Raw genomic sequence first — 27,892 nt, 5'->3', positions numbered from 1 at the left:
ATAAGAACTTTAAAAAATGACGACTCCATAATCATCCTACCAGCAGACAAGGGGAATGCAACTGCATTAATGGATAAAATTCAATATGAAAACAAAATTAAAGATCTAATAATAAACGGGCCTTATACAAAATTAACAAAGGATCCAACAAAGCCTTTGGAAAACAGAATATACAGTATAGGTAAAAGTTTATGGTCGGTATGGAACTTATGTGAGATGGAGTGAGAAACACCTGTTTAAAAAGAAAGAGGTATATTAGGTCCGCCCTTTAAATATCACCGAAAATACATGAGTGGAAATAATAAAAAAGGGGAAATTCAACGTTGCCAAACTTATTGATTTTATTTGACTGTCTTTTATTTATCTTTTTAGCATTTGAACAATGTTCTAAGATAATCAAATTTGGGCGAAATGGATTTAAATGGCAGCTTACTGTTTTTTATTGGGAATATGCCACAATTTTACTTTACAATAAGTGTAATATAACATTTTGATTTCCATTTCGGAAATCGTTTTATATAAATAAAATTTATTAATGATTCGTATTTTAAGTACGATTTCCGAATTAAAAATCTAAACATCAAAATAAGCTTATTTTAAAGTCAGATTTTGCATTATTTCCAATAAAAATAATAAACTGCATATAACGCCAGAATTGAAAAAAACTTCATACAAAATTATTTTGCCACATCTCGTGTTGCGTGGTCAAAGCACCAAATCAAAGTAGGGACACAGGTAAGAGTAAAAGGTGGGTCGTTGACGTTTTTATCGTTAAGAGCGTAGGCGCAAAATTTCGGGCCAATGCTTTTTAAATGCATTCTTTTTTTTTTCGAATCCTGAGAAAACTAATAAATATTTTTGAAAAATTTAAATGCAGAATGAAAGAATACATTATTACCGAGGGCCGAAAGTCCCTGAAAACTTCTATAATGTTTATTTTAATAAGTTAAAGGGGAAAAAAAGAGAAAATTTAGTGTGATTTTGAATTTCAAATATCTCATTCAATAAAACTTTTTGTTTATTCTAAAGGACTTTCGGCCCTCGGTAATAATGTAATCTTTCATTCTACATTTAAATTTTTCAAAAATATTTGTTAGATTTCTCAGGATTCGAAAAAAATGAATGCATTTAAAAAGCATTGGCCCGAAATTTTGCGCCTACGCTCTTAAAACCGATTTTCGTAAACAAGTAACTATGATTGTTTAACAGTAGTTTCAAGTAAGAGAGTACCTACATAAACAAACATAATGGCTATTATCGTTTATGTGTATATTTATTGAAGTGAAAGAAACTAATGAAGGATATATTTATTATAACTTGAAAAATAAACTCTTCTTCTACTTTTTGGAGATCTTCCGATCTGTTTAATTCTGAAGCTGCCTCTGGTTAATTTTCTGGGAGGTAGATTGCCAACTATCCCTCCATCTTTTAGGTGGTCTTCGTGGAGGTCTTGAACCGGGCGGGTTATTTTTTAGGGCAATTTTTGGGAGTCTATTCTCATCCGTTCGTCTTACATGACTGTACCACATCCTTTTACGCTGCCTTCCCCATCTTACAATATCTTGAATTTTGCACTGCTCTCTAACGTTTGTATTTCTCACCATGTCTCTTCTTGTTTTGCCCACTATTGTTCTTAGCGTTTTCTTCTCGGCAACCCAAAAATAAACTAAACAATACAAATAGTAAATCGTACTTACATTTACATTTAAATCGCGAATCGTCTAAATTGACATTTAAAAACATAAGTTTTTCTACTTCACTTCTTGTTAACCGTGTTCTTCTTTTATTTAAAATTAAACCAGATTTTGAACATGTGTTCACATTTACAATACTTTATGAATATAGTGGTTAAGTTAGGATATACATGGCGATGGTTTTTCCACCATTGTAATGGACTCTCGATACAGGTGTACGTTTAGATGAGTCATGTTCAATTAATTGATCAAAAATACACCATGGACTTAAGTCAACTTTATCGGTTTCTTTTTCTTGTACTGGTTGATTTTCGATAGTACAATCTTCTTTTTATTTTTTTATAGAAGTAAGCTACTTAACTTTTTCTTTTGTTTTTTTACCTGCATTTTTATCAGAAAATCCCTGCACTTTAAATCGTGAATCCATAAATTTACATAATGACAATGTGCCACTCTGTTCTATCCCCCCCCCTCTCTCTCTCTCTCTCTCTCTTTTTTTTACGTATTGAAGACATGAAAAAGGTTCTAAAGTTCCCCATTTCTTTTTTCAATTCAAAATTTCATATACATTCTTCTTTGTTATTTAATTATTTTCCAGGAGTTATACCCGGAATCAGATCATACATAAATCAATTTGGAGATTAGAATTTTCTCTTTCTTGGCTTATAAAATTTGTACTTACCTAGGAAATGTAAGTACTTACATTTCTTAGGTAAGTAATTTGTGCTTATCTACTGTTGAAAAAAAAAACAAAAAAAATATGTCTCCCATTCACGATCATTAATTTAAAAGATAAAATAAATAACACATTTTCATAACATTATTAAAACTCGAAATTTCCAGTGGATGAGTAATCGTCCTTCGTAGTTAATTTAATTAATGCCAAAGAGAAACTTTAATTTTAATTTTTATTATCTTTTCCAGTTTCCAACAGCAGAAGTCCCAAAAAATAAAACTATTCTTTTTCGAGTTACGCTCGGTTTAATCCTGGTAAGATACATGAAATCTAATTGAAAAAGCTGCAAAAAAGTAGAAAGACTTCAGGAAAACTTGTATTAAAACAATTGCCCAGTTTTTCACTTTTCATCTGCAAAAATTCAATTTGCTATCCTGTCTTCTTTATAGCAGCAAACGTCGGCACAGGAAGAGCCATGCCAAGTTCAATAACTCTAGCTCAAAATTAATGAGAATTTTCTTAGCTGGGAGACCAGGTAGCAGTTTTTATAAAAACGAACGATGTTGCGGTGCATAATTAAAATTAAAAACTATTTAAACTTAGAGATCCAGTAGAGAACCAATAAAACATCAAAGAATTTCATATTTATAATATAAGAAATAAAAACGGCATGTATATGTACCGTTCGCGTCATAAAAAACTGGTACAACTCTTATTACCGAAAATCATGTTTTTCAAGTTGTGTAAGTTGATCTTGTCACATGTGTCATTCTAATTTCTAGGGCACTGTTGCCAGTTCAACGAAAATATTATATGAAATAGGCTAAAAATTATGTGTGATAGACCGCGTTTTGAGTATTCTAAAAACTAAAACATCGAGCATTCTCGATCAGTCAGTCACATTAAATTTGTTTAAACATGCATCCTAAAAAATTTTCATATTAATTTTGTAATTTTTCATTATCTCAATTAAGTACTCATACCTTGATTTGTGTTTTATTATAATTTATGAAAATATTTCAATTCAAATATAGTGATAGATAAAATCAATCTACACATAACTTTAAATTATTATAATAAAACATTACAGTGAGGTATTGGATTGTAACTGTCACTTTATAATCTACGTAGGATAAAGTATAATGTTAGTTTTTGTTAATGTTATCGTTCATATAATAAATAATAAATAAATCTTGGTAGTTGGCCTGTGACTAAACTTATTGATATAAAATACAGTTCGTGTTCGGTAGGTAATTGAAGTAAAAAATTAGGTACAGTAGCTGCATTCCAATGTTCCCTGTGCCAATAATCTAGGTTTAAAGATCCTTCAAATATTTTGGATATTAGCTGAACCCTATCTCTGGTTATTAAATTTATTAAATACGATTTTTTGTTGTTAATGATAAAAATAATACCTATCTAATAATAACTTTATTTTTTTTAATTAGATTTAGTGCAATTCCGTTATCTGTGATGGCAACAGCGAATTAATTCACGAACCACTGTATCCAGTCTGAACCCAGGTTTACATTGGGAAAAAAAAGTGTACCAGTTTTATATGACGGGAAGTGTACGTGTCTATCAAAATTAAAACATTATTTATGTTTAAAATGAAGTAGAGGCGATGTCACGATATTAACATAAGTCAACAAACTGATTTTTTTAGACGTACAAAAATAGGTAACATATAAAATGTGTTAAATCTATTCAGAACATTGCAAACCAATATTTGAATAGAAAAATAGGGTTTGAAAATTTGACGATATAACGAAGATACAGGGTGTTAAAATGGAGATTTCAAATTTTATTTTTCGCTATAACTTGTATGTTTGTAAACATTGACGTCTAAAAATTAACTACTGGATGCTCTTGAGTATAAAAAATTATAATTTGTTGCAAATTTTGATGTAGCTGATAGAGCGCGCCACACGTGTGGCATAAATTTGCGCATAACTTATTTGTCCTTCAAGTTAGCGCTATTTTTGTTAAAAAATATTAAGATATATTCTTTTAACACAAAAAAGGTATACTTGTTAATAACTTCAAAACTTAATAGTTTTCGAGATAATCGCATTTTATAAATTAGTTGGAATATTTGTGCGATGAAGCACTGAATACCTGTGGATAAGCATAATTAATAGATCATACTTATAAAAACAACTCAAAAATAGTAATATAATATTACAAAATGCTTTGTTATGGCTACTAAATGTCTTGTTGAAGCGAAGCTACTATCTTCTGCTTTGGGTGCCGTGTCCGTATTCAGACGTTGGCCGTGATCATGTTTTCAATTCCCTGAAATTTTTCTCTATCGCTTCTATAATCTTCTATACTGGCGTTGTATAACTTTTACTCTATAGTAAAATGCTGAGGCGAGCGTTACGAAAGAAGCGCCACTAGACGGCGTCACGAGTAGCGTCACGAAATAACGGTCTTCACATCGATCCTTCAATTCGTTTCTAGTTATCATATATTTTTTAGTGTTAGTTGTTAATAAATTGCTTTCAAATTATAATCAAATTTTATTTTTAAGCATCCTATTTATTTTATATAATAATTTAATTATAATAAGAGAAATACCAAGAGGAATTAGCACGGAAACTAGTAGTAAATACCTTTGAGCACAAGAATATAGATGAACTAGCTGAGAAAATAACTAAAGACATACAAACAGTCACTAAGAAACTTTGTTGCAGAATAAGAAAACAAAAAGAAGCTAAACTAAAACCTGAGACTCTAGAACAGATAGAGAAAAGAAGAAGAACGAACCGAGGTAACCCGGACTATAAAGCACTAAGAAAAATATTCGAAAAGACCTCAGAGCTTATAGAACAAACCAGATTCTTGAAACCATAGAAAACAATAAGAACATGAAAGTACTAAAAACATGTAAATCCACTGGCAGGAATAAAATCATACAGATAAAAGACGGCCGTGGAACATTGTGCTCGCTTAAGGAAGAGATCGTTAGAGAAATCCGAAAATTTTATGAGAAGCTGTATACTTCTACTATTCCAAACCTCGGTATACCAACAAAACATATCTTAAATGTGGGCTCAGAGGATCTCCCTGAAATAATAGCATCAGAAATTAGAGCCGCCCTATAACAAATGAAAAATGGGAAAACAACAGGAGAAGATAAAATTACTTCAGAGATGCTAAAAATGGGAGGCAATGCATTAGAAGAGGCAATGAGAGCATTACTGAATAAATGTGTATTGGAAGTACAAATTCCAAAAGCATGGAAAAATGCGGAAGTCATTCTACTCCATAAAAAGGGGGACGCCGCAAATATAGAAAACTACCGACCAATAAGCTTATTGTCACACCTTTACAAACTACTACCCAAATAATAACAAATAGATTGACAGCTAAGCTAGACTCATACCAACCAGTGGAGCAAGCAGGCTTTCGTAAGGGTTTTAGCACTGTCGATCACTTGCAAACAATCCGGATAGTTAATGAAAAAACAATAGAGTGCAACATACCACTACATCTGGCATTTGTCGATTATCACAAAGCACTCGACAGTATCGATAAATGGGCTTTCTTAACAGCATTGGACGACGCCAGAGTAGATTCAAGATATGCTGCACTCCTTAAGAATATATACGATACGCTACTTTTCACGTAAAAATAGATGATGATCTGGAAACTATGAAAATAGACCTTGGCAAAGGTGTGAGACAAGGCGACATCATCTCACCCAAGTTATTTACTTTGGCATTAGAAAATGTCTTCATAAAACTAAATTGAGCCGAAAAGGGATTAAAAATAGATGGAGTATATCTTAACCATTTGCGTTTCGCAGACGACAGTACTAATAAGCAGAGATATCCATGAACTAAAATCAATGCTACAAGATTTAAATCACAAATCGAATCAAATAGGATTAAAAATGAATCTCGACAAAACAAAGATATTAAGCAACAGCCTAGAAAACATCACGATAGATAACATCAATATAGAAAAGGTAGAACAATATATATATATATATATATATATATATATATATATATATATATATATATATATATATATATATATATATATATATATATATAGAAATTAAAAGAAGGGCACAATTGTCATGGGCTGCTTTTGGTAAGTTGAGCTTCATTTTAAAAGACGAAAAATCCCAATACACTTAAAACGAAAAACCAAACCAAAGACACTTGTATACTACCAGTTGCAACTTATGGATTGGAAACTATGGCAATAACAAGAAAAATGGCAGAACAATAAATAGTAACTCAACGGGCCATGGAGAGAGCCATGTTAAATATAAGCCTCAGAGACAAAATTCCTAACACCGAAATACGTCGAAGAAATAAAGTAACCGACATCATGGAAAAACTAGCGACATTGAGATGGCAATGGGTAGCACATGTAGCAAGACAAGACACCAACAGATGGTCTCATAAAGTGACATTCTGGAGACCTCGAGAACCAAAAAAAAGAAGCGTGGGAGGACCCAAATTGGTTTATTAAAGAAAAGCAGAAAATGCCGAGGCATAATTTTTTTTAATATGGATATGAGATATATGATTGTTATTTATTGTCAGCGTGCAGCGAAAAGGGAATATTTAAAAAGTTATCCAAACAGGCTGCAACCTAATTACCAAACCTTTAAACTTAAACATCTATTTCGGAATTTAGGCGAAAGTGGTTCATGTTGTCCTAAACGTATCAGCAGAACTTTAGTTTTAAAAACCCTATACCATGAGTATTTTGACCCTTACCATTTTATACCTGTGAAAAATCTATTACAAGCAGATTTATCGTTAAGATGCAAATTTGCAAATGATATCCGAAACAGACAAAATCTTTGTCCACTCGTGTGGAATCATTGGTAATCATTTTTCAGGACCATGTGAGTTACCTCGTAATTTGAATGATGAGAACTGTTTACTTTTTTTAGAAAATGATTTTATTGATGTGTTGGAAGAATTGTCATTTAACTTAATTCAAAATATGTGGTTTATGCAAGATGGTGCACGACCATATTATACGACGGCAGTGAAAACATACTTTTAAATACCAACTTTCCTAAACATTGGATTGGTCGTGGTAGTAATTTTCCTTGGCCACCACGTAGCCCCGAATTTAATCCTTTCGATTTTGATACATAAAACACAATGAAACAGCATGTCTATAAGAACCTATAACATTCGCAACCAATTTTGAGAAGAAATAAATACTGCAGCAGTTTCTTTTGAATCAACCATGCTATTTAATAGGAGACGATCTTTTATGGAACGTATTGATAACTGCATTGAAAAAAATGGTGGACATAGCGAACACTTACTTTGACAAAAAGTTTAATGTTATTTGGTTTAACTATTTCTTAATATGGTTTGTAAATAAAATGTTTTGATTATGACTTCAATTATAAAAAGTAAAATGTTTGATGTAAAATCCTATTATCCTATTATTTTGTTAAATCTTATGATTATTTATTATACTGATATATTTATTTTCTTTCATATTTCGTTAATTTTTTTTTGTGGCATAGACTTTCGTCATTCAGCCAGTCTCGTATTGATGCTTTTGTCTATTTTTCCTTCGTTTCCTGTAGTATATGCGTTAAATCAGAATTATGCAGCTGATTTGTAAAATGCGATTATCTTGAAAACTGTTGAGTTAATAACAAGTATCATCATCCAGCTTCAAGAGTCCACTGCTGAACATAGACCTCTTCCTCATGTTTCCAACCCTGTCTATCTTGCGCCACTTGTGATGGGTAGCTCTTTCGGGGCGACAGACTCAGTAAAACACAGGTTTGAAGTAAAAATAAATCTATTAATTTAGTATCTACAATAAATAAAAATAAAAAGGAATTCTACGTTGTATACTTATACAATGAATAAAACTAAAACGAATTCTACGTCCCCGTCTGGATCCCGTGATGAACTAAGTCCTCGGCGAACGTCTATAAAAGAAAAGAAATTAATTAGTACTAATTAGTACTAATAAGAAACTAAATGGGGGAAATCGATCGCGCGCAGATTTATACTCGCTTTCGCTTCAATTCAGCGAAAGCTCCGAATATGCTCGCAAACAAAATATTTAGCTGTGCAGATCCATGGCAATGTTCAATACACAATGCCGACGGGTTCCGCTTGGCTAAGGACAGAGTATAATCCTCAATACGGAAATCTCTCTGTTCCGGTTGGTTCTGTGCAGGTCCACGGTAATGCTCAATACGCAATACCGATGGGTTCCGCTTGGTTAGGGACAGAGTACGATCCTCAATACGGAAATCTCTCTGTCCGGAATGGCTCGCAGGTTCACTACACCGGCGAGTCAGGGAGCCTAGAGCGCTAGCTACAAGACTGTCTAATTCCGCTATTCACATGCCTTAAATAGCCGTTCTGAATCCCACTACGCCGTCACGTTGTAGAAGTGGATGCGCAAATATTGACACTCCCACGGTTCGAACTGTTAAACGATCAGAGCATCGTTACACACTCTTATCCAGTTTTTGTTGAGTCTTCTTAAATCGTCAGTCCATTTTGTAGGTGGTCGACCGACGCTTCTCTTGTCTTCCCTTGGCCTCCATTCCAATAACCTCTTTGTCCATCGCCCATCTGTCATTCTGGCTATGTGTCCTTCCCATCTCCATTTTAGTCTGGCTATCTTCTCGATGATGTCAGTCACTCCGGTTCTGCTCCTGATGTCTTCGTTGGTTAACAACGTTGGTTAATACCAAGTATACCTTTTATTTTTTGTTAAAATATTATATCTTTAATATTTTTTAACACAAATAGCGCTACCTTAAAAAGCAAAAAAGTTAAGCGCAAATTTATGCCAGATAGGTAGCATATGTGGCGCCCTTTATAAACTAGATTAACGTTTGCGCTAAATTATAATTCCTCATACGTAATAGCACCCAGTTATAAATTTTTACACCAAAATATTCACAAACATGAAAGTTATAGCGAAAAATAAAATTTTACATTTCCACTTTAACACCCTGTAGCTTTCTTAATATCAACAATTTATTAAAGCAAGTTGGCTTAAATCGTAATATTTCAAAGTGTAGAATCTACAGTTTCTTTTTTGTACAATTACTTAAGAGCCACCCTGTATATATTCCTTTGGATTGACATCACTCTTAACCGTGGCTCTCTTCACATATTTTTCCTTTTTTTTTACTTTTCGCACGTAGTTCGATTCCCCGCCGAAAAGGCAACTTTTATTTCAATGGTTACTGCGCTTTTTGTTTAGAGAATACATTTCCAATAAGAATAACATCCTTCATGTACGTCTGCCAATATAAAAATATTGACTACACTCCAGTAAGCTTCCGTTTGCTTGATCTTTTTCAATAATAGTCTGTGTTTACATATCTGAAAAGTAAACAAGAACATATATACCACATCAACTTCAATAAGGCGAAACTAAAAAAAAAGGAAGCACAGAAAAATTTGTTGGGAGGAAAGACTAAATATACATTATTCAGAGGGATTTTCACAACGCTTTTCATGGCGTTTTTCATTTATCACGACCTCTCATACGTCTTTAGTGTTGACTGTGGAGATTTCTTTGTCGAAAAGTTTTCATAACGTGCGAAAGGATGCTATGTGATATCTATCTTTCTAGCTTAGATTTTACATAAACGTAAATTGCAGTTTTCACCAGCTGCGAAAAATTACGAATTGCTATTTCAGAGGTTTGGAATAAGAAAACTTTTATGAATACGTGAATATAAGAATATTCTGTGTAGTCGCGAAAGAAGTTAAAAAAATCAAGAAAATATACTTATACAGATTGAACGAATTTAAAACGGAACATACGAAATCAATGTATTTCGGCTCAACTCTGCTCTAGGTGGTTGGCCAACAAAAGGTTGTCAAATAATTATATTATAAAAATCCAATACTTCAGCGGGCTGCTGGATTCTGAATTCTTTCAAGAACAAGTCAAAACTCCACCCAAATAGGTCGCCTAGAATCACGGAAAAAACTAGACTACACAAGCAGTTATTATGCTGTCAAACCACTTATCGCTTCCTTATAGTCCAAGAGATAGAGCCGAAATTTTGAACTGATCAGTAATATGACATTTCTCTATTGGAATATATTCATTGTAACTGGGTTAAGACTTTGCCTTACAGGCAAACGCCCCTCGTGGTACAGGGGGTGGCTATACAGGGATGAAGTTGTCATTTTTTTGGGAAAAATTAACGATCGATAATATGGCTGAAAATTTGCCCAGAGGTATATTTAAGAAAAAAATGTGATTTGTAAAGTAAATATGACTTTAGTTTGAAAAAAAAACATTATCATAATATCATTTTAAAACTACAAAATATTCTATAAAAGATTCAGACGATGACGTAGAGTTTTATCAAACGTTTTAGAAAAGTTTTTCTAAATTTTTTTCAGAAAAATCAGAAAAATCGTTTGAAAATTTTTGGGAAAAAAATCATGGTATAACTGATAGAAAATCGAAAGGATTCTACAAATTAGATTTTACCTCAAAAAATTACGAACATTTTCATTTACGGAAATGTTTTTGGAAAATTTTGAGGAAAACTCTACTTAACGCTTTTCAGAATGGTAACAGAAGTGAGCATACAAATTTTCAAATCAATCGGTATAAAAATATCATAATAAAATCAGTTTGAAAATTGTTACCGAGACCTAAAATGCGCAGGCAACTGGTACATTTGATCCCGTTTTATGGCTCTCTGTACCAACCCAGCTGTCCGCTCTTTTCGATTTAGAGTTTTTAGGGGCTAAATAATGAGCCATGAAAATGGCGGACATATTACTTATCGTTAATTTTTGCCCAAAAAATTGCAATTTCACCCCTGTCCGCCACCCCTTATGTATCCAATCTCGCGTCCGCCCTTTGGGATTTCGTCTAGTTATACCAAGATCTTACTCTGGGCAAATTTTCAGCCATATTATCGATCGTTAATTTTTCCGAAAAAATTACAACTTCATCCCTGTATAGCCACCCCCTGTACCACGAGGGGCGTCCGCAGGAAGGCAAAGTCTTAACCCAGTTACAATGAATATATTCCAATAGAGAAATGTCTTGTTACTGATCAGTTCAAAATTTCGGCTCTATCTCTCCGACTATTAGGCAAGCTCCTCTTTCCTTTAAAGGAGACAGATAGTTGAACGATATTTTATACAATGTCTATCACCGGGTATGGATTTATTTTTGTCCAAGTTTTATATTGGTCCTCTATTTCAAATGCAGTTCAAACAGACATATATTAAATTGTATGTTCCGTTTTAAATTCGTTCAATCTGTATAGTAGAAAAATTACTTTCGTCCAAAAAAAAAAAAGATAATAAAGGACGACTTTGCTTCACTCGTATTAACGAACTATTTGCTGATGAAACTCAGATGTTTATATGCGAACAGTTTGTAGACGTCTTTGAAAATATTACAGGATCCAAAAATTCACTGAGTTTATCAAAAACGTATGTTGTAAATATTTACTCCATCATTGATGGCAAATATCCCTTTTTACATGGTTGGAGGTTCTAGATCTTCTTAGAAAGTTTAAATTAAGACTCCCACTCATAAAATCTCAGAATATTAGTTCCACATACGAGAGAACAAATATACCCAGTTTAATTTACAATGTACTTAATTTTAATTATTTATACAACACAAAAACTAACCACCCACGAAACTGATAAGGTATTATTTATTGTCTATCGCTTCATATTCCATGATATCAAATCGATTTTTCGATCGAAAGATTTGAAAAAAGGTAAGGATACTGATTCCAAAAAAATGCAACACCTAGAAGGACAAATATTTATTTATAGACGTATACATCATAATATTCTTATTATTTGATACCATTATAAACAAATTTGCAACGTCATTTTCGTCAAAAAATTAATAATGAGTGGTTCCTCCTTGGATTCCTACACATGTTCGATGGGTGACAAATCAGCTGATCTTGAGAGCCACTTTAGAGTCTATACTAAATTCTATATACAGAATGCCGTTAATGAGAACTAGAGGTGATCTGCTTCCCAAACATATAGCACTCCATACCATAATGCTTGATTGTCTTGCTGTATGACGTTTAACATTTAAGTCTATATTTCGCCTATAATATATATATATATATATATATATATATATATATATATATATATATTAATTAATATTTAAATGGGAATAAGCCACAATTAAAGGTTAAAATACATTTATTGACGTTTCAATTTCCACTTCGGAAATTTCCGAAGTGGAAATTGAAACGCTTCGGAAATTTCCGAAGTGGAAATTGAAACGTCAATAAATGTATTTTAACCTTTAATTGTGGCTTATTCCCATTTAAATATTAATTAATTTAAAATGCCACAAGAAAATAGCTTCAGAACAATATATATATATATATATATATATATATATATATATATATATATATATATATATATATATATATATATATATATATATATAATATATATGTAAATATATATATATATATATATATATATATATATAAATATATATATATATATATATATATATATATAAATATATATATATATATATATAAATATATATATATATATATATATATATATATATATATATATATATATATATATGAAAATTACTATATTCCTTTATCGCACCGCATACTGAGGGTATAAAAGCAGCTACACAGTGTAAGACCCGTCACTGACTACATCGAGGAGCAGGCAGATGAGACCGGGTATCAGGATTGAAAATGGGTGCCGAAACGTCTAGTTTTAAATTCTCAACTCGGTTGAGAAGCAAAGTATTTTGTTTCTCAAAAATTAAAATTCTGAGAATTTACTCTGCTTTACTCTTAAAATAAATTATAGCAAAACATGGTCATTATGCAATTTTTTTTTGGTACTAACTTGGTTTATTTTATTTAAATAGTCTCAAAAATGTATTTGCATAAAAATATGTGTATTAGATTATAGATTTTTTATTTAAAACGTTTATAATTCAATAAAAGTATTCGTGGTGTTGATCACTGAACCCTAAAGAAAAATACGGTATAATATGGTATATTTGGCCCAAATGTTTTTCGCTCTGCAGCCTACAAAGTCGTCGAAAATTTATTATTTGACCCTTAAAAACCCGGGCACGTTTTTCACGCAGTAGGGCCCTTGGGGAAATACCTAAACGAAACATATATTTTAATTCCAAATGAACTACATTAGTTAGTGGTGTATAGGCTTGTTGTTACAGTAAAGGGGCTTGTTATCCTTTGATCTCACTACATAAAAATACTCCAAGTAGGCCTACGAAAATTGAAACAGTCATTCGTTATCTTTTACATCAGCAATGTTCTCTGTACTTTTTTATTTTATCTGTGGGAGGGAGGTTTATACAAAGAACGTTATTAAATTCCGGACTTTAGTCTGGTAGAGGTGTCTTGGTCGGGGTTCGACAGGGCTCGACTACAGAAGATAAACGAGAAATAAATACGAAATAAAAGAGAATTTTGGACACCATTCTATTTTTGAAAGGAATAGGGAAACCTAGTAAATACGAGAATGGGCAGAAAATAAGATGAGAACGATCACGGGAAAGATACGAAGTGACGAGAACGGAAAGAACATAAGACAAAAATACAGACGGTTACTATACGGTAACAAAATAATAATGAAGAGTTTAATTATTATATCACGCGGTAAGCACTAACAATAAGACATAATATATAATACACATATGTAGATAAATCAATAAAGTTACACAATAAATCATCCTGAATGTCAAATTTGACAATGTCAGATATAGTTAAACAACTAATCACTACTTATGTGTTGAAATAAAAGAATAAAGATTTGCTCTGCCAGTGTTATATTAATAACTCAAAATAGGTAAGGTTGAACAAAATTATTTATAAATTATCTGTTTTAAAGAAAACAACAAAATGTACTAACAGGTTCATATTGGCACGAATCTAAGAGTTATGTTCTCAAGTAAGGATGCAGTAGTAGTTGTTGTGGACTGGCGCCAATAAACCATTCGGCGATTGTGTCAACAGAAACACGCACAGTGGCATAGGCAATACAGCGGCAGAATGGAATCAGTTATAGGCGGTATTGAATATACGACCATAGGATGCAACTAATCGGCGGCAGAATATGACTAATCATCAGCAGAATGTAACTAAAAGTTATAGGCGGTACTGAATATACGGCAGTGGTAGAAATATAAAGTATGAGGTATAATGTGTGAAGGCAAACAGAAGTGACATTAAGTCTATAATTAATAAAAAATCGAAATTAGCGGGTCAGTTACAAGAAATAATCTGAATAAACGACTTACTGCCAAGTTGACCTGCTTAAAAAGCTGGTATACAAATAAAGTAATAGTTTTCGAAATACGTATGAGGGCTTAAATTTTCTCTAAAGAGGGGATTTTTTTTGCTCATGCGAGATTGGCCCTAATCCTTTAGAATTGAAGAGCGACTTGGGTGAAAGGGACTAAAAGGTGTTTTAGAAAGCCAGAGAATTATACCTATTCTTGGAAGTGAAGGGTTAGTGGAGAGACAAAACACACAAGCTACCTATTGATTTGTTTCTGAGAAGGGAAAGGATCTTAAGAGAACCATGTCTTGCCCTCGATGTGCCAATTAGAAGGCGTAACATAATTCTTCCAAGGTTTTGTTAGCCATGGGCGTAGCTAAAAAAATTTTTTGAGGACAAAAATTTGGACGAATTTGCGGGACGATTGAATATGCTTCAAGCTTCCTCGTCTCTTAGGATTGTGTGTTACCTGTACCTACTTATGGAGCGGAAACATTAACACTCACAAAAAGGTAGTGCATAAGATTCACGTGACTCAGAGTGCTATGGAGGGCCAAATGCTGGACAACATCTTTTTAGTGCATCATAATATTAGATGTTATATGACAGTCCCCATAAAATGGAAAGAAATTATAAATCACCCCTCTCATTATGTGATATAGGTATATTGTTCCATCTGATCATTTTTTAGTGCATCAAATACATGTACAAAAGCCGAATACAGATATTTTGTTCTTTTTTCTATATTAGTTGGTTATTAGTTTTCTTGCGGATCAATATTATTATGAGTGTTTGTTTCTCTTTCATCCTTTCCAACATTATTTATTAAAATTCAGTGGCCCACGCACTTGTTTGTACACGATATTGAACTTTTGAACCTTTGTGAATAAACATCAAGAAATCCTTGATTAAAATTCTAAAAAATATAACAACTTAGTAAAAACAATATGACAAATATTTGTTATAACCTAGTCGCCCGTTCCTTTTTGTAATTTTCTCAATTGCCTCTGGAAAAAAGATCTCCTTACGCGATTGTTGGCAAATTGGAAAATACGACTTGCGGGTTCTTATTTTTATAAAATAAATGAAAAATCTTGATAAATACATCATGGCAGCTAATTCTCCAGATTATGTCTTCTTCAGTTTTGTCCTGATATCTCAGTTGTTAGTTTACGGTCCAGGACCTGTATCACGTAGAAAAATATAACAGCTTATTTCGTTGAAGAGTAATGAAATAAGATAATATTTATCGTGCATCTGACAAGGTTTCATAAATAATACTTAAGACAAATTATTCTTCGTGTTTATAGTTTAGATGAACATGATACAATGCTGATCTTAATATACTAATATACATTTTTAAAGTAAATTTTAGAATACGTCTTCAATTATTATAAATATGTTTTAAAAAGCTTTTACGGGCCGTACATTACATGTTTCGGCATTTAGCGAAATTAGATTATCAGTAATTTTTCTAAATTTTGACATTTTTTATGGTAAATATATTCACAGATTGAAAATGCATCTAGTGGTTTATCAGCAATAAATTTAAAAAAAGTCTGCATACCCGCCTACATCTGAATACTTTGACGAGTTTACTGCATAAGAAATTATTTCAGAAATATCAGAAATTAAGTCTGGAAAGGCACCCGGCTCTGATAAAATCCATCCAGAATTTTTACTCCACTGTGGCAAATATGCTAGGATATCGCTGGCTGATTTCTATACTATTCATTCCCTAAAAATGGCCTTCATTATAGCCATATTAAAATCAGGAAAGGCAAATGATCAGCCCCAAAACTACCGACCGATTGCACTACTGAGATGTGTCTATAACCTGTTAGAACGCTTAATCTACAACATCATTAGTAGAAACATATTTGAATTGACACCTATTGAGCAAGCAGGGTTCAAACCTAACCGAAGCTGCACAAATCAGATCCTATCCCTAACAACACATTGAAGCAGGTTTTCAAAGAGATCAAAAAATATCCATTGCTTTCATTGACCTATCAGCTGCATACGATACTGTCTGGAGACAAAAACTAATCTACAAACTAATTCGTGCCATCCTGTGTAAAAAGGTAACTACACTCACTGATAGCATGCTCACCGACAGACCTTTTCAAGTCACAATGGGCAACTTTTAAAGTGCCCAAATAAAGCTCAGCAATGGACTGCCACCGGGATCTGTTTTGGCACCCTTACTATTTAATTTATACATCGCGGACCTACCTCGGACAACTTCACAGACACTTCGCAACCCACTTTAGCGTGGGTTAAATTGAGAACAGGCATTGAAACAGTTACGCTTTTATTGAGTAATATAGGTACTTTTAAATATGTTTTTTTTAATGTCACATCTAAAAAAATTAAAATAAAAATAAAAATGTTAAAAAAATAAAAGAATAGTTGGGTGGACCACTCTTGACCATTAGAGGCATAAAAAATAGATTACGACCTATTAACAGACCTACCGAATATACATAAAATTTCATAAAACTCGCTCAAGCCATTTCGGAGGAGTATGGTATGGCAACTAACTCTGTGATACTAATATGGCTATTAAAACATAGGGGTGAAAATGAAAGACTGTATGTATTTTTTAATGTCACATTATAAATAAATTTTGTCCAAAAAATAAAAAAAAATGTTTGGGATGAACCTCCCTTACCCCTTAGAGGTATAAAAAATAGATTACGATCTATTCTCAGACCTACCGAATATATATGTAAAATTTCATAAAAACCCCTTCTGCCATTTCGGAGGAGTATGGCGACTAACTCTGTGACACTAATATGGCCATAAAAAAATAGGGATTAACAGGGATGGTAGGATAGAGGGATTAGAGGGATGAAAATTAAGAATTAAGAAAATATAATTTTAATGTCACATCATAAAAAAAACAAAAACAAAAAATATTTGGGGTTAACCACCCTCGCCCCTTACGAGTATGAAAAGTAGATTACGACCTATTCTCATACCTACCGAATACATATATATATATATATATATATATATATATATATATATATATATATATATATATATATATATATATATATATATATGTAAAATTTCATAAAAATCGGTCCAGAGATTTTGGAGGAGTTTGGCAACTAACTTTATTCACTAATATTCATCGATCTGTTGTTTGTGGAGATTTAAATGTACCTCTTTGATGGGAAGGCTCTCGATAGCCTGGGTTAAATTGAGAACAGACATTTCAACATTTACGCTTTTGTTGAGGAATATACATATACGGAAATTGAATTACGTCTATAAAAACAATTTGAAACCCTGCACACTACATTCACTTTTAACATATTTTGTGCGAAAGATAGCCAAACTAACGAGTAGATTAATTTTATGAATCTTATCTTGGGTCGCCTTTAGAAGTCGGAGACACACTGCCGATCACATGGACATATGGACTAAACTGTAAAGGAAACCAATTACAAAAAGGGAAACGATCTAATTTAGTAATCGGTTTAATACGTGGGCAATTTCTGTTTGGTTTGGAGACAGTTCACGTATTCAGTAGACCATCGCTTCTTAAAGGAGGGGATTGTTGGAGTTTGTATTGTTGCCAGAATGAAAGTCTGTTTTCAGGAATCCCAATGAGGTTGAGTTTAGAATAAGCAGTCAGACTACGACAAACTAGAAAATGGCCGGGATTAAGAGCTTCAAAATCTGTGAGGTCATTTAAGAGAGGTCAAAGAAGACGTGAATTTAGTATAGCTTCGATACCGGCGAGTACAGTGCTCAGTTCCTCAAAGGTAAGGTGAGCGTTGTCCATTAAACGGTACATATATGGTATTTGTTGCTTTTAACAGTCGCTTCCCAAATACCACACCAGTGAGGACTACGTGGGGAGATTTGTTTCCATAGGAAATTAGTTTCAGAAGAACAGTTCTCCTCTCCTTAACCTATTCAATTGACGACTGTAAAGTGTCACCGCATACCAAAAATAGATCACTTGAGAAAGGCACTCTGCCGAAACAGCTGTAGAGTGGTGATAAATTATAATATATTTTGGGAAATGTTAAAAACAAAAGTTTTCAGTGTTTTATTGCTAGATTTACTACTTGTGACGCATTCCACAATGAAATTATGGTGTTTTGGAGTATATTCTGATTGATTTTCTAGTATAAGTTAGTTTTAATGTTTTGTTCCATATTGATATTGGTATATTCCTGAATAGTAGTTATTCTATTTTGTCTGATCTTACGTTACGAATAAACCTTTATGATTTCCTAGACTGCCTACCTCCTGTAAATGTATCAAGCTCTTGACATTTTCTCTTCCAATATAGATTTTTCTTTTGCTTAATCTCTATTTTAAATCTTGCTTGTTTTCTTTATCTGTATATTTAGGTATCTATATGCTTTCGGCAATGTGGAACTAATCCACTCCACGCATCGCTTTAATTGTTTGATGTCACATTCACCATTTACCAGAAAACTGATCTGTGCAAGCGTACAGCCCTTTGTAACAACGACATTCAATCAATGGCAAGCAATGTCCTTTGTATAAACGACATTCTAGTAGGTGAAATATTCGGTATATAGTGTTAATTTCCACTAGTTGATTAAAAGCTAATTAAACTTAACACTTTTGTAGTATTTATTGTGACAATCCCTAATAAAACATTCATACGTGTTTTCTGTATTTTCAAAAGTTAAATAATATGGTTTAAATTGAATAAAGTAATTTTATTGAAAAAGTTTGCATGTTGTATAACGGACACTCTCGTCACGTTTATGGACTCTTCCAATTTTTCACTGTGACTACTATTTTCTAAAAAGCCATATTTAATATGTGCTGATTTCTAAAATCTCTTCCTAAATATAAACACGGAAGTTCAACTTAAAATGTTTTTGTTATAGGTACTTTAATGCAATTTTTGAACTGATAATTGTAAAAATCCGACATTATATTTATATGAAATTATTATAAAGTGTATAGAATAAAATTTAAAGTAAACTAATGTTCACTTTAGACTAAAGACCACTTTAGTGTCACACCTCACACCCGGTTTCATAATACCTACAGCTCTTTTCATTACTAAACGTAAAATAGTTTTAATAAAGGTGTGATCTGTTCAAATAAAGACATAATCGTATCTATTGAAAGGAAACATTTCAAAGAAATATAAATTATCATATTCTAAAGAATTCATTCTTTCGCTGTAAACTTTTGAGTGACGTACATACATAAATTCATTTTTGGATTTATTCGTACTGTAAAAAATAACATTTTAAACAAACTTAAGATAAAATCTTTTAATTTAAACCTGCTTAAAGTAAATATATGACGACTACACTTGACGACGCCATCTTGTGGCGCTACGTGACGACGCCATCTTGTGGCGCTAAGTGACGACGCCATCTTGTGGCGCTAAGTGACGACGCCATCTTGTGGCGGTAGTTCCGTGAAGCTCGCTTCAACATTTCACTGTAGAGAAAAATTAAAATACAACGCCATGTGTCTCTTTTATATGGGATATAGAAAAAATCTGATTACATTTTGTCATTAACGGTATCCACAATAATAAAGATTTATATATATGTATAATGTCGTTATCAATATTTTTTATTGTTTCAGGCCCATTCTCCATTATTAGGATCCGGTGATAAACCAGTGAGTATATGTTTTATTTTTTTTAATTAATATTAAAAAAAAGGCGTGAATAAATCTTTTGATAACAGATTTTGTGCTCAAAATCGACTTACAATTAGATAATTAAAATTATTCTTATTTATCTCGCGATATTTCCATAAAAGCTTACAAAACGTAAATGCTATAAACAATTCTGCTAAATATTTCTGCTGTAAGTACGGGCATCCAAATGAACGAAGACATTGCGATAAAGAGAAATATCATAGATGGATGAGTTTTATCGCCTATACTTGTTAATATCTACTCGGGAGAGATGTCTAAAAAACCCTGGAAGACATCAATGGGGGCTTAGAGTATGAAAGTCAAGTCTCTATGAAATAACCCCATTACATGCATTACAAGCCTGTTATGGTTCTTATGATTCTGAGCCGGTTCTTGCTAGTTTTTCGAAGCGCTTTAGTCACGGCAGGCTCTGGACCGAAATATTTTGTAGCTGATTCTCTTCTGTCATGTTCATTAACTCTTTCATTGTTGCGTGTTCCCCGGTGACCTTATGACACTGTTATGTTCGGACAGGCTGTCGAGTTCTTTTTGACATTTCCACACTAGCCAAGAGTTCACCTTAGGGGATAGGTATCGTAGGAACAAGAATCAGTTCTTTCAATAATTTTGAGTAGTCTTTGTTTATCACCCCAGAGAATTTGCTGGTAACATTGTGAGAAAAATAAAAAACATTTACGGAAGTTAATAAAAACTTAAGAAATATTATTTCATTTTGAATTTTCTTTTCAAGGATTAGCCAAAAAACATAGTGTATGAAATAAGATCTTATAGTTACGTATTCCCAGTCAAAGATAGTCCATAGATCAGCAAAAGGGTATAATTATGCTAAATCCACCCTAGTTATCACCAGTCTGCTTTAGGCCTGTTTAGTTCTACTTAGTTTTCCAATATGTCCTACTCAGTCATCCATAAGTCCTACTCAGTCCTCCAGAAGGAACAAAGACTCGATGTCATTCTTCATTTCCATTCCAAGATAGACAAAAATAACATTGTAAGACCAATAGTAGGTACTGAAGACAAACCGAGCAGTCCAAAGGAAAGATCATCATTTTTTCCTTCTGTAAACAACTGAAAGAAGAATATGGTAATGCTCTATTTACATTAAAATCGGTAGAATATAGCATATATATAAATTATCTTACCTGACGAATATCTTCGGGAAAAACAACAGATGTAATTCGCTCTATGGTCAGAATCAGATTGAGACGCTGTTTTGTTGAAAACTTTGCATCTCCCCTCGAAATTGCGCCAAAATCTCATTCGTATGATCCAATCCTAGAAAAAAATGTTCCAGAATGGGCTGACGTCTTTTAAGAATCGTCGATCAAAATAATTCTAGTGACCAGAACATTTTTTTAAGACGAAATAAGTTATACAGGTAGTGCATTACGACTTTCTGAATGAAATGAAAGTAAATAAAATTGTAGATTGTTTGGATCATTGCAAGATATCTCTAAAACATACATTCTTCTTTAATGTACTTTACACTTAACTGGGCTGTCATAGCAACATAATACAGTGACACACAATACTATAATCTAACTGTGCCCTACTTTCCACAACATTAACTGACTCTTGTATACTACCAACGCACGTACTTTGAAAAATAAACTTTTTTTATACCGATATCTCGTTATCACTGATTTTTACCATTGCCTTTGTTAGTTATTACTGTAGAATGACAAAAATGATGTCATCCCGTTTTTTGTTTTCAACTAATTATGCTGTACATGCTCATTCCAATCGACAAGCTAAAAACGACGCGCGAAATTATTATTTAAAAAAATGTGTCAAATCTCACGAATAAAAACTACATACACACTCGTTTGTGGAGCAAAAATAAAACCATATAGAGTATAGAGGAAATTTTTTGTTACAGTGTCAACATGATATGTACAGTTTTTTTAATGTCGCCGTAACTGCATTAAATAACGCATGAGCATAATAATTTTTAAAATAAAAAGTAGTAAAATAGCTCGGTCTAATTTAACTAGATATGAAGGTTTGATTGCATTCATATATCTCCCTATAAGTTTTAAGTGTAATATTCAAATAAATCAATTTGAATGTACAATAATATTAAAAATATTTGTTTATTTAAAATTATCAGTTGTCTAATGCATGCATCTCCATATGCTCCTACTGCTCATAGTACAGAGCCTCCTCCTCATAATTCCTTGAGCCTATTATTCGCTTTCTATCTCCATTGGCTGCGATCCTGTACAGGATGAACTACGGATTTTTCCACCGTAGTCTTCGATGGACAGTGTTTGAGGTACAAAAAATGAACGAGGTCGCGTTGCTCAGAATCGGAAGAAATGTGGTCGTGGTTCTTTGGCTCAATCTTGCTAGCACATCAACAGAAAAATTTAAAAGAAGAAAAATTAGGACATCATAGCTGCTAGAGCTATACCAGAAATATGGAATGAACAGTACAAAGAAAAATCATAAATATTTTGCCAAAAAAGTCTTTCCTTAAAATAAACAGTATCAATCACACCTACCTTGTATGTTAGCTCAACAAACCTGTTAGCCATTATGTATTTGTGGTCCACACTGTTAGCCATTTGTGGACAAAAGAAGATTGTTAGAGCAATTAAACAAAACGAAGTTGTTACATAAAAGCTATATTTATTATTAGCCAAATCATAGGTTTAATTATACATATTAATTTAGATCCTTTATAGAAATGTCGCATTACAATTAATACCTTCTTTGACTGAAGACTTGAAGAAAGACTGTTTCCCAATATGAACCGAACCATGTTAGGTTTCTCAGCAATAAAAAACCAAAAAAACTAGTGTTTACACTTTCATCTTTGGCGAGTCAATGAAGACGGACATTTTTACTTAACTTTTAATGGACTGAACTGGAAATTGTTGGTACCAGGGCTCAAAAGTACTGGCGAACTAACGCCAGCCTACCGGCTTGTTCAGAAGATGGACCGGTAATAATTTCAATTCGCACACGTGTTCATAATTTCAGTAGCAAAAATTACCCTACGGACTAAAAGGGTTCCACTTAGCCGACCATTCTTATCCGATCTTAATCCGAAGCCTCATAAATGCAATTTCTTCTCATTAAAACAAATATTAAATGTTTATTCTATTTCTCGTTTGGAATTTTAAAACGCAATACGTTATATGCTTATTATCTAGTAGTCAGAGACGAAAATGCCATAAAAATTATACAAAAAAGCTGAATTTTGCTGGAATTCTCAATTTTGGGACTCAAAAAATATGCAAAAAACCACTTTTTACTTTTAACCCTGGCTTCCTCCTAAAACCACTCCCATAGAGGGAAAAATCGATTTACCAAGAATCTGTACACCGTGGAAGAAATCGTTTCAAATAAACGTTCTCTCAGAAATAACGCTTGAAGCGACCGACGATTTTAAATGCCAGTTACGCGCGCTAAAATCAATTATAAATAAAATTGATCAAGTTTTATATTTTGTCGCAAATAAAGACAGTTTCTATAAATATGTTTATAAAAAGTGAAAAATTTTATTGATCTGAGGAGAATATAAAAGTACAAAAATCTGGTGAAAAGATATTGAATTTTTACTGTTGAGTTTATTAAAATTGTAAATAAAATTATCTCAGCTACATTTTTTATTCAAAACTTCTCTTTCTGCGGCGTATAGATTCTTGGTAAATCGATTTTCCCCGGTTTCCCCACTGCAAGGTGGGGGGTTTTAAGGGGAAGCTGGAGGTAAAAGTCGTACATTTTTTGCATATTTTTTGGGGTCCCAAAATTAACATTTTAAGCAAAATTCAGCTTGATCGTATGATTGTTAGAGGTCAAATCTCTGAAAACTTGACTAATTAGTAATTGTATAGATTACTAGATGTAAGATCTACAGGGTCACATAAAAGTTACTGGTTTCTGAATTAAATGGAATTTGAAAGACGTGAATTAAAACCTAATAAGTTTTTTGAATCGTTACAATACCAAAAGTTCCATGGTCTCCGTTGTTCTCGCTATGTGGCCCAAGGAATTTAGATATGTTCAGTTTACTTTTTTTTAATAGCCTGCCTTTGATATTAAGGTCTTGCAGATTTGGCAGGTTTCTGTCCAGGACTTTCGTAGAATTCTTCTGTAGACCCAATTTTCGAAGGGTTTGAAAAAAGGGGAAAGGGGAAAAATATTATTTTCCACAATGATTTCACCATCCAAAGTTTCGATATTGTCCGCGTCATCAAATTTTAATCCTCTTTTACAGAATTTCTTCATTATTCCAGTGATTATTTTAGTTTATTTTGATCTAATTTAACACTAATGATAATAGATAATGGATTAGCACTAGGCCTTGACGAAAACTTTCTACCTGTGACATAAAATTGGCCACTATTTCTTACACATGTTCTAATACTGGTTTGTGCACTCAAAATTTTACATACTAAAAAACGAAAACTCTTTTCTGATGCAGTGCTCACCGCAGCACCTTTTGAGTTACTCCATATTCTGCTCAATTTTTCTATTGCTCGTAAATTTATTCTCTACATAAACACATGACAAAGATGACAAAGAAAAACATGTAGAATGAGTTCAAGTGTAAGGGCCACTCATTGAAACTACGCAATATTTTGGGGTCTTCTTTCAACAAATATAATTGATACTGAACTATGTCTATAGCAGAAACATGCCTGACTCAAAATGTCTTCAGATAAAAAACACAGCATCCATCTTATCATTAGCTGCACGACGATCTGTTTAGACAATACGTACGAGGTTACTTAGGGATATGCAAACGTGTACAGAATTTCCATTTATTGAAAGAAAGTTTTTAGTGATTAGATAAAAAACCGCTATACATGGCTAATTTTACAAAAATAACGAAGGAGAACGATCAAAGAAGGAGCGTATAACACGTTTGAATATAAGCGTTTGTTTCTGAATCCCTATATTTTTCCGTTAATTGTCTTATAACGAAAACTGCAACAGTTATTGATCTGCAAATTGTTTTCGGATATTTCGGTTTCATTATTGTGTCTGTCGCTAAAGCGCTAAAAAAACTAAGTGTTTTTTTAGCGCTTTTTGACGTTATTTTCTTGTACAAATATTTTATTATTTTCGTCCCACTAGAACATAAAGTGAATTTATTGTTGTAATTTAAATAAGTGTTTAGTGTTTCATTTAAACTACATCAAAGTAAAAACTCATGTTTGGAAAAAGTCCATAATTGAATAAAAAAGCTTTTATCGTCTAATTCATACTGTTGGCTGATAATCAAATAATAATAATAAACGCTCAAATCAATTTCAGTAGCGTCATGTCTTCATAATTATTATAGAGGTAAATTTCTATTTTTTATACGTTAACTCCTTTTATTATTTTTTTCTTTTTTCCCCATGGTATTTAAACCTACGATAAATATAAATAAAAGTATAAAAAGGTATAAAACCTAATAAACTTAGACGCCATTTAGACACACTTCATAGTGAGTACGTTAACAAGTCGCGAGAATTCTTTAAATTGAAATTGGTCATATTATAGCTTTTTTTCCCATTCAGTATATCATCAAAAATTTCCCAAGAGGTTTTAATTTGCATCTTACCAACATTCGAAAAAAAATTACTTAGAATTGCGTCTCAAAATCTTCGAAGAGAAATACTTTAGTGTCTCTTCGAGTAGAATAAGCAAATTCCAATTGTTTATTTACATTTACAAATCTGGGAACATCTTATTGGTGAGTGCGGGACCTACGGGAGAGGAGTTTTGGATACTAGCAGCGAAGAAACAGAGGTATTCCCATTTATACAGTTTTGGAGTCAACTCGAATTTGGGGGACGGATACAAGCGACGTTTGATTGCTTGAGTACAGCTTTGCCAATACAAGTGTATCTTTGGCAGTTTTTGTGCTTTTTTGAGAAATCTCTTATGGAGTTCTCCAATTTCCACAGATTTCTACTTTGGTCCAGAACCAGTGCTGGGATAAAATTCTCCCAGTTCTTCCTTATCAGAGATAATTTATCAGAATAATTTATCATTTGGCTTTTCTTTCTGTGAATTAATTTTTTTATTAGTCATTATCGTTTTTTTTTATGTACTGCCTCGCGCACGTAAACGCGCCCCACAAGATGATAAAGGCTGTCTTAACTTATCCTCCTCCTCCTAAGTGCCTTCTCTGTTGAGGTTGGCGATCAATATGGCAAATTTTTCTCTGTTCTGGGCTTGATGAATTAATTAATTTCCTCTTGTGTGGGTCCAATCTCTGATGTTCCGTAGGCAAGATTTTTTCTTTCGTCCTATGCCCCTTTTACCTTCGGTCTTGCCTTCTAATATTACCTGGAGCTGCTCAAATTCCATATGGCGCATTATGTGTCCTAGATATGACGTCTTTCTAATTTTGATAGGATTGACTAAACGAGGGCGTGGGTCAAGCTTATTCTTAGCATTCGGCGGTACATCCACATTTCAAATGAATTTAATTTGTTTACGTCATACTGTTTTAATGTCCAGGTCTCACAGCCATATAGTAATAGAGACCACACATAACACTTTAGTGTCCTCGATATTATTGAGACTGATAGCTTGTGGTTACAGATCATCTTACGCATATTCATGAAACCAGATCTTGCTATTTCAATGCGTCTTCTAATTTCTTTTGAGTGGTCTAGTTGACTATTTAGTTCTCTGCCCAGGTATATGAAGCTTTGGGAATTCTGAAGGTTGATACCATTTATTTGTATGTTAGGTGTAACTTGTTCATGGGGGTTTTTGTGGAATACCAGAATTTTGGTTTTGGAAAAGTTAATGTCAAAGCCCAGCCTGTGACTTTCTTCTGATAATATGTTTATCAATATTTTTAGTTGGTCTTCTGTTTCTGCTAATACTACGGTGTCATCGGCATATCTTATATTGTTAATGATGATTCCATTGGCTCTGTCACGTTCAGGGCGATCTTCAAGAGAAGCTCTAATTATATCCTAATTATCCTAATTATATCCTAATTATATGTTCGGCATAAACATTAAATAATAGGGAGGATAAAATGCACCCTTGACGCACTCCTCGTTCTATGTTGATGTACTTGGTGTTTCCGTTCTCTGTTCGAACGCATCCTGTGTGGTTCCAGTATGTATTACTTATGATAGCTATGTCGTGTCCGTCCAACCCTACTTCTTTTGGCACCTCAATCAATTTTCCGTGTTTGATGCGGTCGAAGGCCTTTCTATAATCGACAAAGCACACATACAGCCGTTTTTTAACCTCAAGATACCTTTCTGCCTTCAGTGTCAATCCCATAATTGCTTCTCTAGTGCCTGTACCCTTTCTAAAACCATATTGAGAAAGACTCAGGTATTCTTCACACTTATTGTGAATTCGGTTATAAATTATTCGCATAAAAATCTTTGCGGCATGACTCATTAGGGATACAGTTCGATGGTCTTCACATTTCCTTGCTTTTTGTTTTTTTATTAAGAGCTATATATGTGGATGTTAGCCAGTCATGCGGTATTATGCCATGTTCATAAATAATGTTGCAGATGTATGTTAATTTCCTGACAGCATTATTACTTAGGTGTTTAAAATGTTCGGCTGTTATTAGGTCT

At 33.0% G+C, this 27,892-nt stretch overlaps 1 protein-coding gene across 14 annotated transcripts in view; it reads left to right on the top strand.

The window, feature by feature from the left end:
• Positions 1 to 27,892, top strand: part of dlg1 (MAGUK family member discs large 1) — a 1,569,679-nt gene that overhangs the window by 1,084,352 nt on the left and 457,435 nt on the right. For all 14 annotated transcript variants that reach the window (XM_072523856.1, XM_072523863.1, XM_072523859.1 and 11 more), the window contains one exon: positions 20,256 to 20,291. In XM_072523856.1, the coding sequence (XP_072379957.1) occupies positions 20,256 to 20,291 (36 nt within the window). The remainder of the gene's footprint in view (positions 1 to 20,255; positions 20,292 to 27,892) is intronic.

Source organism: Diabrotica undecimpunctata, chromosome 2 (genome assembly GCF_040954645.1).
Source record: "Diabrotica undecimpunctata isolate CICGRU chromosome 2, icDiaUnde3, whole genome shotgun sequence".
NCBI lineage: Eukaryota > Metazoa > Arthropoda > Insecta > Coleoptera > Chrysomelidae > Diabrotica > Diabrotica undecimpunctata.
Note: the sequence above shows the minus strand (reverse complement) of the source record. Positions and strands in the feature narration are given on the sequence as shown.